Source organism: Pistacia vera, unplaced genomic scaffold, assembly GCF_008641045.1.
Source record: "Pistacia vera cultivar Batoury unplaced genomic scaffold, PisVer_v2 Contig570, whole genome shotgun sequence".
Lineage (NCBI taxonomy): Eukaryota > Viridiplantae > Streptophyta > Magnoliopsida > Sapindales > Anacardiaceae > Pistacia > Pistacia vera.
In genome coordinates this window covers 726283-740953 of record NW_022196413.1, presented here as the reverse complement: position 1 = coordinate 740953, position 14671 = coordinate 726283, and the positions used below count along the sequence as shown (strand labels likewise).

The 14671-nt window shown below is 34.0% G+C and overlaps 2 protein-coding genes across 2 annotated transcripts; both read left to right on the top strand.

Moving 5' to 3' along the window:
- The first annotated feature begins 466 nt into the window (after positions 1 to 466).
- LOC116109076 (uncharacterized membrane protein At1g16860-like) lies at positions 467 to 3223 on the top strand. The gene is made up of 4 exons (XM_031395333.1): positions 467 to 812; positions 1982 to 2137; positions 2619 to 2830; positions 2927 to 3223. Exons 1-4 carry the CDS (start codon positions 498 to 500, stop codon positions 3138 to 3140), a joined length of 897 nt encoding a protein of 298 aa, XP_031251193.1. The 5' UTR covers positions 467 to 497; the 3' UTR covers positions 3141 to 3223.
- A 6491-nt stretch (positions 3224 to 9714) lies between these two features.
- LOC116109002 (cytochrome P450 78A9-like) lies at positions 9715 to 11620 on the top strand. The gene is made up of 2 exons (XM_031395251.1): positions 9715 to 10734; positions 10834 to 11620. The coding sequence occupies exons 1-2, from the start codon at positions 9763 to 9765 to the stop codon at positions 11458 to 11460; spliced, it is 1599 nt and encodes a 532-aa protein (XP_031251111.1). The 5' UTR covers positions 9715 to 9762; the 3' UTR covers positions 11461 to 11620.
- The last annotated feature ends 3051 nt before the right edge of the window (positions 11621 to 14671 follow it).

Sequence of the window (14671 nt, the reverse complement as noted above, 5' to 3'; positions counted from 1 at the left end):
ACCGGTGGTGGTGGCTGGCGACAGACGGCCCACAATGGCTTGGGATGAGTGAGGGTAATTTTGTTAGAAATTAAACTTTTATGTGGTTGAAGTGTTTTAACAAAATCTCAAATACAGGGGTTAAAAGAAATAATTAAAAAATTAATATTACATTAACATTTAAAAAAAATGTAATTTAGTAATCTATATTAAATACCCATTAATTTTTTTTTTTAAACAAACATATTAATATAACATACTCACTAATTTATTTTAACATAACTAAACACATTTCCTTAAATATTTTAATAATCTTTGAGTGATCTATATACCTGTTAATATAACATTCTCCAGTATACAGCATTCTAGAAAAGAAGCAAAATGCGCTAGACTCTTAACTATTTGACACTAAAACGATACGTCGTCGTTTTACTGGAAATAACCAAAACGCTGCACTTTTGGTTGCTGGACCTGGATTGGAATCTCACTGTCCCTGGGTTTAGAGAGAGAAGAAAGTGATGAACGACCTTTCAAATGCAGCTCTTTTAGAACACCATACTGCTTTCACTTGCAAACCCATACCATCTTTTGCTCCATACATTCTCATTCCTCTCTTTTTTATTGGTTTTTCAGTCTCTCTTTTCATTCTCATTGTAGTCCACAACGCTGCATTTTTTCTTTCTTTTCTTTTCTTGTCAACTTTTGTTTTATCTTTTATAGCTTGGAACACTCTTAACCGGAGGCAAATAGCTTCCATTTCATATTTTCTCCGTTCTTTCCCCGACTCTGACCTTGCTGTAGCATGTCACGGCCAGATTGTTAAAATCACTGGGGTAATCTTCTTTACAACCTTAATTTCTTACATTTTGTGGCTCTGTTGTGGTTTTAAATCTGGTGCATTCTTTTAATTATTCGAGTACTGTTGACTATTTAACATGCTGTGTTTGGTTGCTGTTTCCCAGAAAGTTAATAAGAAGAAAAATGAGAATGAAATGATATAGAGAGTTTTTTTCCTACAATTTTAATTATTTAATGCAAATTTATTAGGATAGGGAAATTATGTGGTTTCCTACCAATCAAGCAGAAAATTGTTAGAAGTACCCTTCGAATTGTATTTTGTTATCGTTAATAGGTTGGTGGATTGCATACATTTAGGGATTTTACTTCTGAGCCTTGATATCATTAAATGGAAAGACCTGTTTCAGGTTTATGAGCATTCTGATTCTCAGAGCAATAAGTAATTAGGTGCATTTGATCGATGTAGAGCTAATTTCGAGGTATCAGTGGTTAAAAATCTGAATTTTGTATGAATTGGATTGTGGAGATGAAAGCATGATAAAAATCTGATTCTTTGGCCATATGTAAATTGTCTTTTATAGAAAATATCTAAATGAAAAAGATTTCATCGACTTCATTTGAAGTCAGATGGTTTGTGCAATGTGTCATGCTCTTATTGAAGGCCTTGAATAAACTCACTTTCCTAATTACTACTACTGAGATTCGAGATACAAGAATGCAGTTACAGTAATCTGAGACCAGCTAATGTATAGCGTGCATATACACATAGCAAGCACAGGCTTCCAGTCACCCATTTGATTTTTCGGTGTAGAATGATGATTTAGTAAAATAGCTGTACTGCAGCAGCTAAAAGTCTATGCTAGTAAGTCTTGTCCTAGATCACAACTTGGATTTGACATTCTTAACATGCTCTGTGTATTTCAATGTGCAACAACTAACTGTTTCAGATACTTGTGATGACCTTAAACTTGGGTTTATATTCCAAGAAGCAAAATGTGCAGCTTTATAGCTGTCTGAAGATATATATAATTTGATTACTTGAATCTTTTTATGTTATTTATCTCTAACTTCCAATAATTTATTTTATTGATCAGATCCTTGCACTCTCATTACTCATTTTAGAGTCTGTTACTCTTTAAAGTAGACAGCATATTACTTCTGCTTAATGGATTGCCAACTACTTTTCTTTCTCTGATAATTTCAGCCAGCGTCATGTGGGAGTCTCTCCCTGGAATCTTCATATGAAAGGGCCACCAGATGTATCTATACCTCAACTCTTTTGTATGAATATGGAAGTTTTGGTCTCAAGCCTGTGAATGTTAGGAAATCTTGCTTCCAGTGGAGTTTAGCATATTGTGAGGTATGTAAATTCTTATATTGATTGAGAACTTTAATATACACTTAGTAGTAAGTCACTTTGTTTCCGTAACCTTTTCCATTTAGTTCTATTTAGGGCTCTGCCTCATATTACATTCTCTTTCACTTCATTCTACATAGCACCACCATTTTTTCGCACAGGGCTACTACTTTCATTGTACATAGCAGAAGAATCTTCACTGACTTTTATATTCTGTAGTCAATTGACCGCTCTTTATAGTTCTTGCATATCGGTCATTTTCTATTACCCTTTCGCTATTGTTACTCCTTCATTTTGATATCCTTATGCACTCATATCATAGATAAGTGCCTTTTTAGCCGCTCAGCATTATTTGTTATGAATCCTGATAACTGGTTGCGTCCATTATCATTTTGGGTTGCTTCTTTATAATCTTATAGCATCACCTACTGGCATGCATCTATTTTGAAAGTAATGTTATTCTGCTTGGTCTGTCCACTTGCAGAGGTTCTCAACAGACTTTTACATAACTGATAGGAAATCTGGCATAAGAGCAATGGTGAAAGCTGGTTCTGGTTGTAAAGTCCTTCCCTTGATCTTTGAGAGCAAAATTGTCACAATTAATAAATATTGCAGTGTACTGTCCTCTCACCTTAGGAAATGGTTAAGAGACAGAAATCTCCCGGCTGAAGCCCGACAGCTACGTCTGGAAGAAGGGTAACTGACCTATACATAGAGAAACTTCAATTTCTGATGCTTTCATGGTGCATTTTAAGAGCTTCTTGAGATGGAGATTTGCATGGGTTTTGGCAGGTATGTTCAGGAAGGCAGCTCTGTGACTGTTATTGGAATGTTGCATAAAGATAATGATGCGTTGATGATAGTTCAGCCACCACAGCTCATTTCCACAGGATGTCTCTGGAAAAGGCTTCTTCTTCCAGTTGAAATTGATGGATTGGTTATGGGGGTCCCTGATTTGACCGGCCCGGTAACCAACCCAGTCCCCATGCGTCACCCAGAACAATAATGTTTACTTGCCGGGAGTTACAGATTAGGATTATATAGTTTTTATAGATTTATATCCATTATTAATTTCTTCCAGAAATTTAACCTCTGAACTTTTGTTTAGTAGTTAATCCTTCTGATTTTTAAAGTTCTTTCAATATGGGTGCGTTTGTTTCCCTATCCTATTCGTATTCTAAATCAAAATGCATATTTGTTTTTCTATTCTTAAAATCATATCCTAAATTATTCAACTATTTTCCAAATCAAAATGCACATTTGTTTCCCTATTCTTAAAATCATATCCTAAATTATTCAACTATTTTTAATTTTTAAATTCTACCTGCTAATAACCACCTAACTCTACCTAATAATAATATTTCAAAAATACTATTCCAAATACCTAAACAATCAAAACCATAGCTTTGCAAAAGTGTTTTAAGCTGTAAATTTCATGGAGCTGAAATCTGGAGTTAATATAGACCAAATTTGTAATATGGTGTTTGTGTCTTATCTCTGATTTACAATTTCCTAACAGCAGCGTTTAACAGGGTACATCAGTATACTATCTCATATGGCGTCTGTCCGTTTTCTCTGATTCATACAGAACAGCATTAGCATTCCAAGGCCGTATAAATGCTCTGAGAATTGTATGCACAATCAATGCAACTTTCATTGTTCAACATGGTTGATAAAACAACTGACAGAGGATTGGGAATTTGGGCATCGTCACTACACTAACTTCATCAAACAGCATGTCCAATCCAACAAAAGGTTTCAAAACCCAATTTTAATAATTATTCAGACTGCAATCTCCCGCAACCACTGATCTGCAACAACAATTGTAAACTTCACGATCTCGTCTAGTTGATCTACTTTTTTTGGCCGAAGAAATCGAAGTTTGACAAGCACAAAAAAGCCATATGCAGATTAATAATGATAGAAGAGAATAGAATTTCAAAAGCACCTGGTTGCTGTGCCCACAATTGACGTCACTGGGGTGTAATCAAGCATAGCACCTGCGTACTGAAGGACATAAACAAGAATGAGGAAACCAATTTTATGTAATCACTAAAATTTAAATTTCTTGTAGATCATAGTGAAGCTGAATCTGTACCATCCCTACCCCTAATGGGCAGTTATTCGTATTCAAATTGACTCCGTTCTGCTGAAAATTATCCAACTCATATAAAGACATAGCTCGAATAGATAAACTCAGATATGCGTACACTTTTCCTGCTTCATTTCTGAATACTCTCACTCATTTTCACAATTTTTTTCCTTTTCAGTGCATCCCTATTAACAACTGAAAATCAATTTGATTGTAATAAAAACCAGAAAAAACCATTCTTAGTAAATTGAAAACAAGATCCAGGGTGGACTCTACACAAAAACGCAGTTGGTCTCTACGCAAAAACCCAGTTAACATTCTTAGTAACAACTAGAAGCAGAAAATCCCCATTTCAGAAACATTAAATAAAAAAAAAAAAAAAAACCTTCTAACATTTACATGAAAAAACAAAAATTCAATTTCATTTTCATTTTCCAACATGAATATCCTTTAATTTTTTATTTATTTATAATAATTAATTTTTATCTTGAACCTTGGCCTTCACATTGTCGATGAAATCTCTGGATTCCATCGAAATGATCTTCCCCGTTCTGGTTTTCACGTACATCTACATTTTAGGATTCTCCTCAACTTCTGAAATTTCATCTATTAAATTTCTACTTTCTAATATATATATATATATCAACGGGCCGGAAGTTAGGGTATTGTTAATGGATTTTATAGCCCATTGAGTTGCTGTATTCAAATATAATTGTAAACAACAAATTTGGGCCACCAATTTTAGGCTTCCGAGTAAAAACCCTTTTCATATTCCAAGTAAACGTAATTGTTGGATAGTAGATAATTTTTATAAGAAAGAATTCTTGTGTACTTAAAAGATATTTAAGTTTTGTTGATCTCAGATTTCATAGAGATACTTATTAGACTCGGAGAATAAAACTGTGAGAATATTTGTAAAAAAGATATAAGATTTATATCATCGTGCTGAAGCACCCTTTGGAGCAAAAGAAGAGTCCCTTTATAAAAGATTATTTTATAAAAATTATTAATCGTTGGAAGTTGTGATTGGATTATACCTGCAACATGCAGATCAAAGTTGACGAGTTGAAAAAAATCGAAAAAAACCTTAATGATATAAATAAACCCACTTGTCTTTTTGATTTTTAGCCTATGGGCTATGGTGCCCATCGATTTCACTATATATATATATTTAATATATTGGTTGTGATATTTGAGGAATAGATGTCACTGCCAATTGCCTTCCTCTACGACTCAAACATCCCAACAAACTTTCATTAAATATAACCCTAAGTTATTTTCCAAGTTGACTTAACCTTATATTTTAATTATCTTCTCAGTCAACACAACTCTTTCAGTCCACCTAATTTCCTGCTCATTATTGATTATACTATAATAATAAAGGTAATGTAATTTTAAACCAGAATCAACTTAACAAAACAATACTAGCCGACTGCACTACGTACCCGCATAACAGGTCTTTAGGGCTCAAATAATATGATGTAATAATAATCGTTTTATTCAATCACTCTCCCTCTCTCGTGCTGGAACCTCAAGCTCAAAGAAAACAGAAAGATAATCGTTTTTCCTTCCATAAAAAGGAAATATATATTAGCGGTAATAACATAATCCTATTGGGTGGTTTAGAATCAATATTTCACTCCAATGCAGCAACAAAGTTACTATTCTAATCACGATCACTATACAATATAAAATGAATTGATCCTCAACCTATGTTTAGATATTTAACAAGCAGAAGCAATTTACTTCTATAGTAGTAGAATATAAAATTTATTTGTTTACGAAATTATTCATCTGATACTGAAGATATTTATCCAAACAAAAATAATAATAATAATAAAAGGTGATATATATTTCCTTATTGGTGGCCCTACATGGACTATGTTCCAGTAGGAATATATTACATCGAGCAATTGAGTTGTTCACCACCAACTAATTTTAATATCTATTAAAATCACTAAAAGGAAACAATATATATCAGAATTTTTTTTCCTAAGTGGAGAATTCAAAACTTTGAGAAGGAGATTAGATGTTGTGTATAGGTGGGAGAGTTTGCAAGTTGGAGTAACATAAAATAATTATAGAAACAGGTTCTAAGTGGAATAAAATCTTGCGAGGAAAAGGGAATATAAGCTAATAAAGATTATGCTTTTATTGTTTATCCACTTGGTTATGTGCCTTGTTATTTTGCTTAGTTACAAGACTAAAAGATTGGCGCTTCTTTAATATAATAGTAAAGCATCTACTGCGGTCTCTATAGCTTCACTTTCTAGTCCCTTTCGTCTCAATGCTGGTATATATAATATGTTTGTTTATACCAACTTCATATTTATGTAAAAGCGTTTTCAAATTAAAATTGCATGGATTAAGAATTTAACAAGTTTGAGAAATGGTGGAGTATTTTAATGGGATATTTCAGTACCAGCAAATATAAATGTAGGACCCCAAACATGTGAATGCTAGCTTGGTATTCAACTTTTCTTTTTAAGTTTAGTCAAAAGCAGAAGTGGAAATGGTTGCATCTAATCTAGCACCAAGTCGTGGGCTGTGACAGAGAACCCAGAAAATGGGCATGATACAGGACCACGGATCAAAGCTGCACATATCTTTATAATCATTCAAACATTCAAAATTTGAAGAAAAAAAATATATATAAAAAAAGTCATCTTTTAGGCATTCCCCACCCCACCGAAGCCAGTGAGAAAGGAAAATCCTGACTTAGATTATGGCATCGAATACAATCATCGTTCGAGTTATTTGAGCCAAGTGGGTTAGGCCTTAACTAGCGCACTACACTATTGGATTGTTTACCAAAATTGGCTTTATCTACATCATGCTTTCTTCTTCAGTCATTTGTTGCTAGATTTACTTTTTTAAGATCTTCTGATCGCCAGTATCAAATTAAAAGCTTCGTTGATGCTTAATACGATCCTATATTAAGAACGTACAAGATTTTATAGGATAAATTTATATATGTCAAAGTCAATTTAATTTCAGACACAATCTAATGCCTCAGCAGGCTTTAACTAGATGGAGATTGATAGAGGAATTAGGTACTATCAACAAATGATGATAGTGATTTCTTTCAGAAAACGAAAAAATGAAGTTGAAAGTAACCTCTGTAATTGACTTTATTCAATAATAAACTGTAACCACAAGAGACCTATTCAACTGTTTTCTGGAAACTTCCCGAATTATGAGTTTAATGAAGGTTGCTGGGGTCTTCCATTTCACAAATTAAAATTTAATACATCTAAGGAAGTTATTCAATGGGGCTTCATTTGTTTTTAGGGTTTACCAGATGGGGATTGGATTTTGTTTTTCTTATTGTTATGGGTCTTCTTTTATTAGTAATAATGATATTGACCAAATTATATAAGCTTAACGTGTTTAATGCGCTGTTTATTTTTATAGCATTTTACATTATGTCTCTCTCTGCAGAACAGTTGTCCAATGCTGATGAGTGAAGAGGCATCTTTGAAAGATTCGAATTATTAGTTTCGTGTGAGGTTATTTTTATGATTTTATCAATGAATGACACAACTGGAAGCTTCCTTGAAGCTTATTGCTGGCCTCTCCTACCAACACAACAAGAATAGGTATATTTATTTTTGTTTATGGTCATTTACTTTATAATATTCAAAGGCCTTGTGGCAGATATGAATTTTGCTTTTCAGGATTTATATATCTTTGCTATGCTCCCTCCTATTCCACTGTTTAAGGTTCTTTCTTTTAAATATCTTGCTTAACCTACCTAAACCTATGACTTCCATCCCTTAAATTTATTATCCACACCAGATTGGATTAATCAAATTAATAAACAAATAATTAGTTTACGATAATCACCATCTTTTACTTACATAATTTTAATTGTTTTAGAAATTCCAAAAATGAATTGTAAATTACGCCAGTGACCTTGGTCTTGGTCTTGGTATTGCCGTGTTGGGCTTTCAAAGTAGTGATATTTTTCTAAATTCCAAAAATTCATACACTTTTGACCACCTGGTTCCTCAGAAAGCAACAACATCATCGGTCAGGGATTGTTCATGCTGCAACTTCACGATACAAACCGTTGTACCAAAGCACCAAATCGTTATAAACTGGGTCCCAAAAAATAGCTTTAAAATCACGCAGTCCCCAAGCCGTAGAATACGAGACCACGTGTGTTGTTCATTTTTACAAGACCATTTTAACCCTGGCCACAAATATATTATGTTAAAAAGGAAATCTTCTCGACATAAATTAAATGTAACGTGGTTTTTAACTGCAATTAAAGCCCACGTGTACGGAAGAGCATTAACCACACACAGGAACGTGGGTACACGGGTTGGAGGTGTTGTCACAATCAATTATATTAAATTTGACACGTGTTCGTACAATAGTGATGGTTGATAAATCATATAAGATTTGATAATGAAGGGTAGTGTATGGCACTTGGATTCTTGGAACTTGGCAGTGCCATACCCTTCCTATCTTCATATTCATATTCATATTCATTGAGCGAGCACGAGTGCATGGGTCTCATGTGCACCCGCCTACTTGTTACCCGACATTTTCCCGCCACACGACCACCAGGTGTCACACACAGCTACTTGAAATTTACTTCACCCCATGTTAACTTGTCCAACCATTTTTCTTTTCTCACGCGCTTTTCTTTACCTTCTCAGGTCACGCTCCACCTCCTTTATTTCAAATTCAAAGTAAACCCATATGTTATGTTTTGATCTATTTATTTTATTTTTAAAAAGAAGAAAAAGGTTGACAGCCTTAATCAAGATGAAATGACGTTTAAAAGAGAATGATGTTTCATAGTTTACAAATTCAACGAATCATCCAGTGTTTTGAAAGTGACATTATTGTATTGAACTTAAGAAAATTATTGATATTTAGATATTATTAATTTTAGTAACTCAATTACATCATTTGGAATGACAATTCCTAAATTATATAAATAAATTACATTCTTAAGTATTATTCTTTAAATTATTTCTCTATTTGTGTTTACACAATGTCAACCCTTATTTCTTGGACATTTACATCATCTGAATATTATTATTATGAAAAAATTGAAGGATTTAAGTTGATCATGCATCAAAATAACAGCTCATATGGTTAAGTTGGTCAACTTGTGAATTTGAAGAGACTTTCTACTGAAAATTAGTACACATACGAGGCCACTGCCAACATAATAAACGTCAGCTTACGAAGCACATTATCACCAGAGGATTGGAGCGTGTTAAACACGCTCTCCAATGTCAAACGTACCTTTCTACATATCGTCATGCATTCGTGGCGGCGCAGTTATTTCCTACTAATTTCACATTTATATTATATTAACAGCTACATATTATTAATTTTCAGTTATACGGTCCTACTACCCTGTATATGTAACGGTTATTTTTTTTTTTTTTTTTTTGGGCCTTGCTCCTCCTTATATATACAAACCGAACTCTCTCGTTTTAGCCCCAGAATCAAAAAGCCAGTCTCCTTTTTCAAAACTTGTGTACTATCACTTAATTCTCATTCTCAACCAACCATGACAACCGACATAGAGAGCCTCTGGGTCTTTGCTCTTGCCTCCAAATGCAGAGCTTTCACTCAAGAAAACTTTGCATGCTCACTTTTGATCATGTTTTTAGCTTGGTTAGCCATGGCCCTCTTCTACTGGGTTCACTCTGGTGGTCCAGCTTGGGGAAAATATAGGTTTAAAAGAGGTTCATCTTTTGGTACGGCCAAGTCAATTCCTGGTCCTAGAGGATTGCCTGTAATTGGCAGCATGCACCTCATGATGTCACTGGCACACCACCGAATTGCTGCTGTAGCTGAAGCATGCAAGGCTAAGCGGCTCATGGCCTTTAGTCTGGGTGATACTCGCGTAATAGTAACGTGTAATCCAGATGTAGCAAAAGAAATACTCAACAGTTCAGTGTTTGCTGATCGTCCTGTGAAAGAGTCTGCTTATAGTTTAATGTTCAATAGAGCAATTGGGTTCGCTCCTTATGGTGTGTACTGGAGAACCTTAAGGAGAATCGCTGCTACTCACTTTTTCTGCCCAAAACAAATCAAAGGAGCTGAGATTCAGAGACGTGTAATAGCTTCTCAGATGGTTACCGTGTTTGGTGAACAGAAACAAGGTTGTTTTTGCGTACGTGAAGTACTTAAACGAGCTTCACTAAGCAATATGATGTGTTCAGTTTTTGGACGAGAATATGAATTAAATTCGTTGAATAACGAAGTGAAACAACTACGAGAATTAGTAGATGAAGGGTACGAGTTACTAGGCACTCTAAATTGGACCGACCACCTTCCTTGGTTAGCTGATTTTGACCCTCAAAAAATCCGGTTTAGATGCTCAAAACTTGTACCCAAAGTGAACCGGTTCGTTAGCCGAATTATTGCTGAACACAGAGCTCAAAAAAGCCAAAACAACCTGGATTTTGTCGATGTTTTACTGTGTCTTCAAGGCTCAGATAAATTGTCAGACTCCGATATGATCGCCGTTCTTTGGGTAAGCCAGCACACAGATAGTATTATATTTTTTATTTTAATAATATTTCTAGTACACTTAAAAGTTGTACTAAATATTGTCCTTTATGTTTGGATGCAGGAAATGATATTTAGAGGCACCGATACAGTGGCGGTTTTGATCGAGTGGATATTAGCAAGGATGGTGCTTCATCCTGATGTTCAATCAAGGGTGCATGATGAGCTTGACAAGGTCGTTGGCAGATCACGTGCAGTTTCCGAATCTGATATTGGTGAGTTAAATTATCTAACGGCTGTGATTAAGGAAGTATTGAGGTTACATCCTCCTGGGCCACTTCTCTCGTGGGCCCGTTTGGCCATTACTGATACAACTATCGATGGGTATCACGTGCCTGAAGGGACCACAGCAATGGTGAACATGTGGGCCATATCTAGGGACCCACACGTGTGGATGGACCCTCTTGAATTTATGCCTGATAGATTTGTGGCTAAAGAGGGTGAGGTGGAATTTTCTGTTCTGGGATCAGATCTAAGGCTGGCTCCTTTCGGGTCAGGTAGACGGGTTTGCCCTGGAAAGAACCTGGGAATGACTACGGTAAGCTTCTGGGTAGCGTCATTATTGCAGGAATATGAATGGTTAGCTTTTGATGAGAAAAGTGTTGACCTATCAGAGGTACTAAGGCTTTCTTGTGAGATGGCGAATCCTTTAACAGTTAAGGTGCGCCCAAGGCGTAATATGGAAACCTAAAAACGACGTAGTAGTTTGTTTGTGCCGTTTATGCAATATTATTAAATATTCATGTTTGTCTCTGGTCTGTCTCTCCTTCGGGGGTCACTGGGTCAGGCTTTTTATTCTTATAGTTGAACTTGAGTTTTAAGGTGTCTCTTGAATGCTGTAAATACCATCAAAGAAGTAATACAAGTTTCAAGTTGCATTTCTCATTCTTAGCATAAACTATCTATCTTCCTTATACTAACTTAAATAATCGATTAATATAAAGACTAAACAATCATAATACATCATCAATTATTAATTGTTCTAAATAAGATAACCAAGTGCAACTATATATGAAGGAATCATTATTGCTCTTACATTATTTATTTTTATTTCGTTTGAATATTAGGACTAACAGATAGCTTAAATGTTTAATAGATAAAAGTTTAAAAGGTAAATGATAGGAAATCTCACAATCTTAACTTTGACGCTTGATATATGATTTAAAAATCAAAATATTTTTTAATTTTCAATAATTGAATTTATACAATACATATAAATGTTTGAGGCATTCTAATTAGCGAAACTCGTTGACATGTTCAATTGATTTGACATTAGTCTTGGGTTCGCATAAATTTCGTGTCAATCAAATGACTCATATAGTGTGGATATAATCCAATTACTCTTATGACTGTTAGATTATCTTCATTGTTAATTCCCAAGATAATTTAACTGTTTTCAAAGAATATAACAAAATATCATGTATGATCCAACATTGACGTATGACATTGAAATATTATTTTATTTTATTTATTTTTTAAAAAATTGTTCAATCACCTGTCATCTTAATAAAATTGCATGCGGTGAACTGAACTTTATTTTCTCGTACTTTTGTCACAATAATATCATCGTACAAGTCCATGTGTGTATTTTTTGGGTTGGTGGTGGTGGCATACTAAGCTGAAATTGCCAAATGGATTGGTTTTATCATCAAAATGAAAACGAAAGTTGTAAGCATTTGTGTTTGTTACGCCTAAATTATATGCTGACGTCATTTCACCAATCAAGTTCAGCAGACTTCTCAGCCAATTAGCTCCCAACCAACCAAGATTCACCAAGCACAAGAAGACAAAGTATAATAGTTGTCTAATTCTCAAACCAACTTAGAAGGATATTGTACACTTACAACTGTCAGAATTTCATTAAATTAAGGATAAGGATTAAAACCCTCAACGAATTAGAATGAAGAAAGATCTTTACCAAATCAAGATAACTTATGAAATCACTCATTACTTTGGACTGAATAGAGTATAAATAGACAACTCTACTTCTCAAAACGGGATTGATTATCAATTTTAGACACTTGTTCTATAAAAAAATAGCAAAGATACATTACTAGAAAAATACTGACTTATTATTATCTTAGAACACTTCAAACATTTGTAATCTTTATTAGCGATCACAAAAGAAATCATTATATAATCACAGTGAACGTGGGTCTTGCTCACAACATCCGAATCACTCTAAAAGTCCTTTTTGTCAAATTGTTATTTACGTACTGACTAAAAACCATCATCACTGCACCATAAACACATTTCATAACCATCTCATGCGTAATTTCTTAACACTTTGTTTATGTGTAATCTTGGTGTCAAAATAACATATCATGTCTATCTACAGTGTGTGTAGCAGATAAAATTAACCTTGTTGATTTTTAATTTGATATATTGAAAAACATCTTTATGAATTTCAGGATTTATTCTGGAAGATGGAGTTAATGCTTTTCATTTTTCTATCTAAACAAGTCGATTGATATACACATCTATAATCATACGATAGGTTAAACATTGATTGCGGTTAATGCCCAATTACTATTTAATTAGATAAGATTAAAGAACACAAATCTACTTGAGAGCTAGCCTAGCCGTCAAGATTGAAGTTGAACAACCAGCACGTTTGTGAAGTAACGGGACGGGCCCCAGAAATGGATTGGCCTTGATTATAATCCAAAATATTAAATATCATATTCCAAATTTTTTGGAAAAAAAAATATGAACAACGAAGTGGACGTGTTATATCTATACACATATATATATTACAGTAGGTGACACAGAAAAAAGTTATTTTTTTTTTTTTGTGTCTCATTAGTTTTTATAATTACGTCTGATTTTGATTATTTTGTCATAATATGAAGTGGTTAGGGCATTTATTTACATTGTTTACTGAATTACAACTACAACTCTTTGTCATCTATATAAGATCCACTTCGTCTTGTATGGTGATATAAGTTGAACTAGTAAAAAATAATTAATTAAGGTAGCAACCAATCATGAAGATTGGACACTAGAAATTGAAGAGTTGAAGGTGTACCACGTCGACTTGGTGTTGATAACAAAATGGCTATTACATCACCCGATAAAAAGATTAGTAGGTTTGGAATGCGTCACTGATAAGGGTTGATTGATTAGATTTTATTAAAATGGAACTGGTCCCTTCTCACTTTATAATATTTGTGACGGATTGTTCTGCCTGCATCACATCATCCTACTCACTTATGCTTTTGACTGATTGAAATCTGAAACTCCCATTACCCGGCTGCCTGGCTTATTAATTAATTTTATTTTCTATATTAATTAGGCAAAGTGTAAGAGCTAAAATACAGTCATTTCAAATGATATAAGTTTACGGGAAGACACCGACAACAAAAGAAAGTTATAAAAGAAGAAAATCATACGTGTAGAATGGTGATGAGTTGTTGTCGTCCATTTGGCTCATGCAATTAAGACGAATGAGAGGAACATATGGAGCCAGTGACAGCTATGAGTAAAGAATTCAAGTCTCTTCTCTTAATGAAATTGAAAATGACTACCCACCAATTCAATGAGATAAAACACCAATGAAGATATATAGCCTACTACCTCTATATATATATATATATATATATTTCAAATTAATTCAATCAAAGCCGCAAGAACCTCTTCATGGCTTGTCCAGGATTCGTAGACACAGATTGTGACTGGGAAAACAAATCTAAACACAACAAACAAAGCTATATGACTTCATTCATCCAAATTAATACAAGTGAAAACAACATGGATTCTTTTGTTCTTGTTCAGTACGATATAACATTAACATGGTATTTCAATCTAATTATTTTAAACACTTCAACTTCAGCCAGGATCATATTGTATTAATTTTTTGCATTTTACAATTAATGTAGGAGTTAGATCTACGGACCTTATAG

Excerpts from the sequence above, each read along its gene's own strand:
- LOC116109076 (XM_031395333.1), top strand. The coding sequence starts at position 498 with ATGAACGACCTTTCAAATGCAGCTCTTTTAGAACACCATACTGCTTTC. Across the intron at positions 813-1,981 it reads AGATTGTTAAAATCACTGGG|CCAGCGTCATGTGGGAGTCT; the intron begins GTAATCTTCTTT and ends TGATAATTTCAG. Across the intron at positions 2,138-2,618 it reads GGAGTTTAGCATATTGTGAG|AGGTTCTCAACAGACTTTTA; the intron begins GTATGTAAATTC and ends GTCCACTTGCAG.
- LOC116109002 (XM_031395251.1), top strand. The coding sequence starts at position 9,763 with ATGACAACCGACATAGAGAGCCTCTGGGTCTTTGCTCTTGCCTCCAAA. Across the intron at positions 10,735-10,833 it reads ATATGATCGCCGTTCTTTGG|GAAATGATATTTAGAGGCAC; the intron begins GTAAGCCAGCAC and ends GTTTGGATGCAG.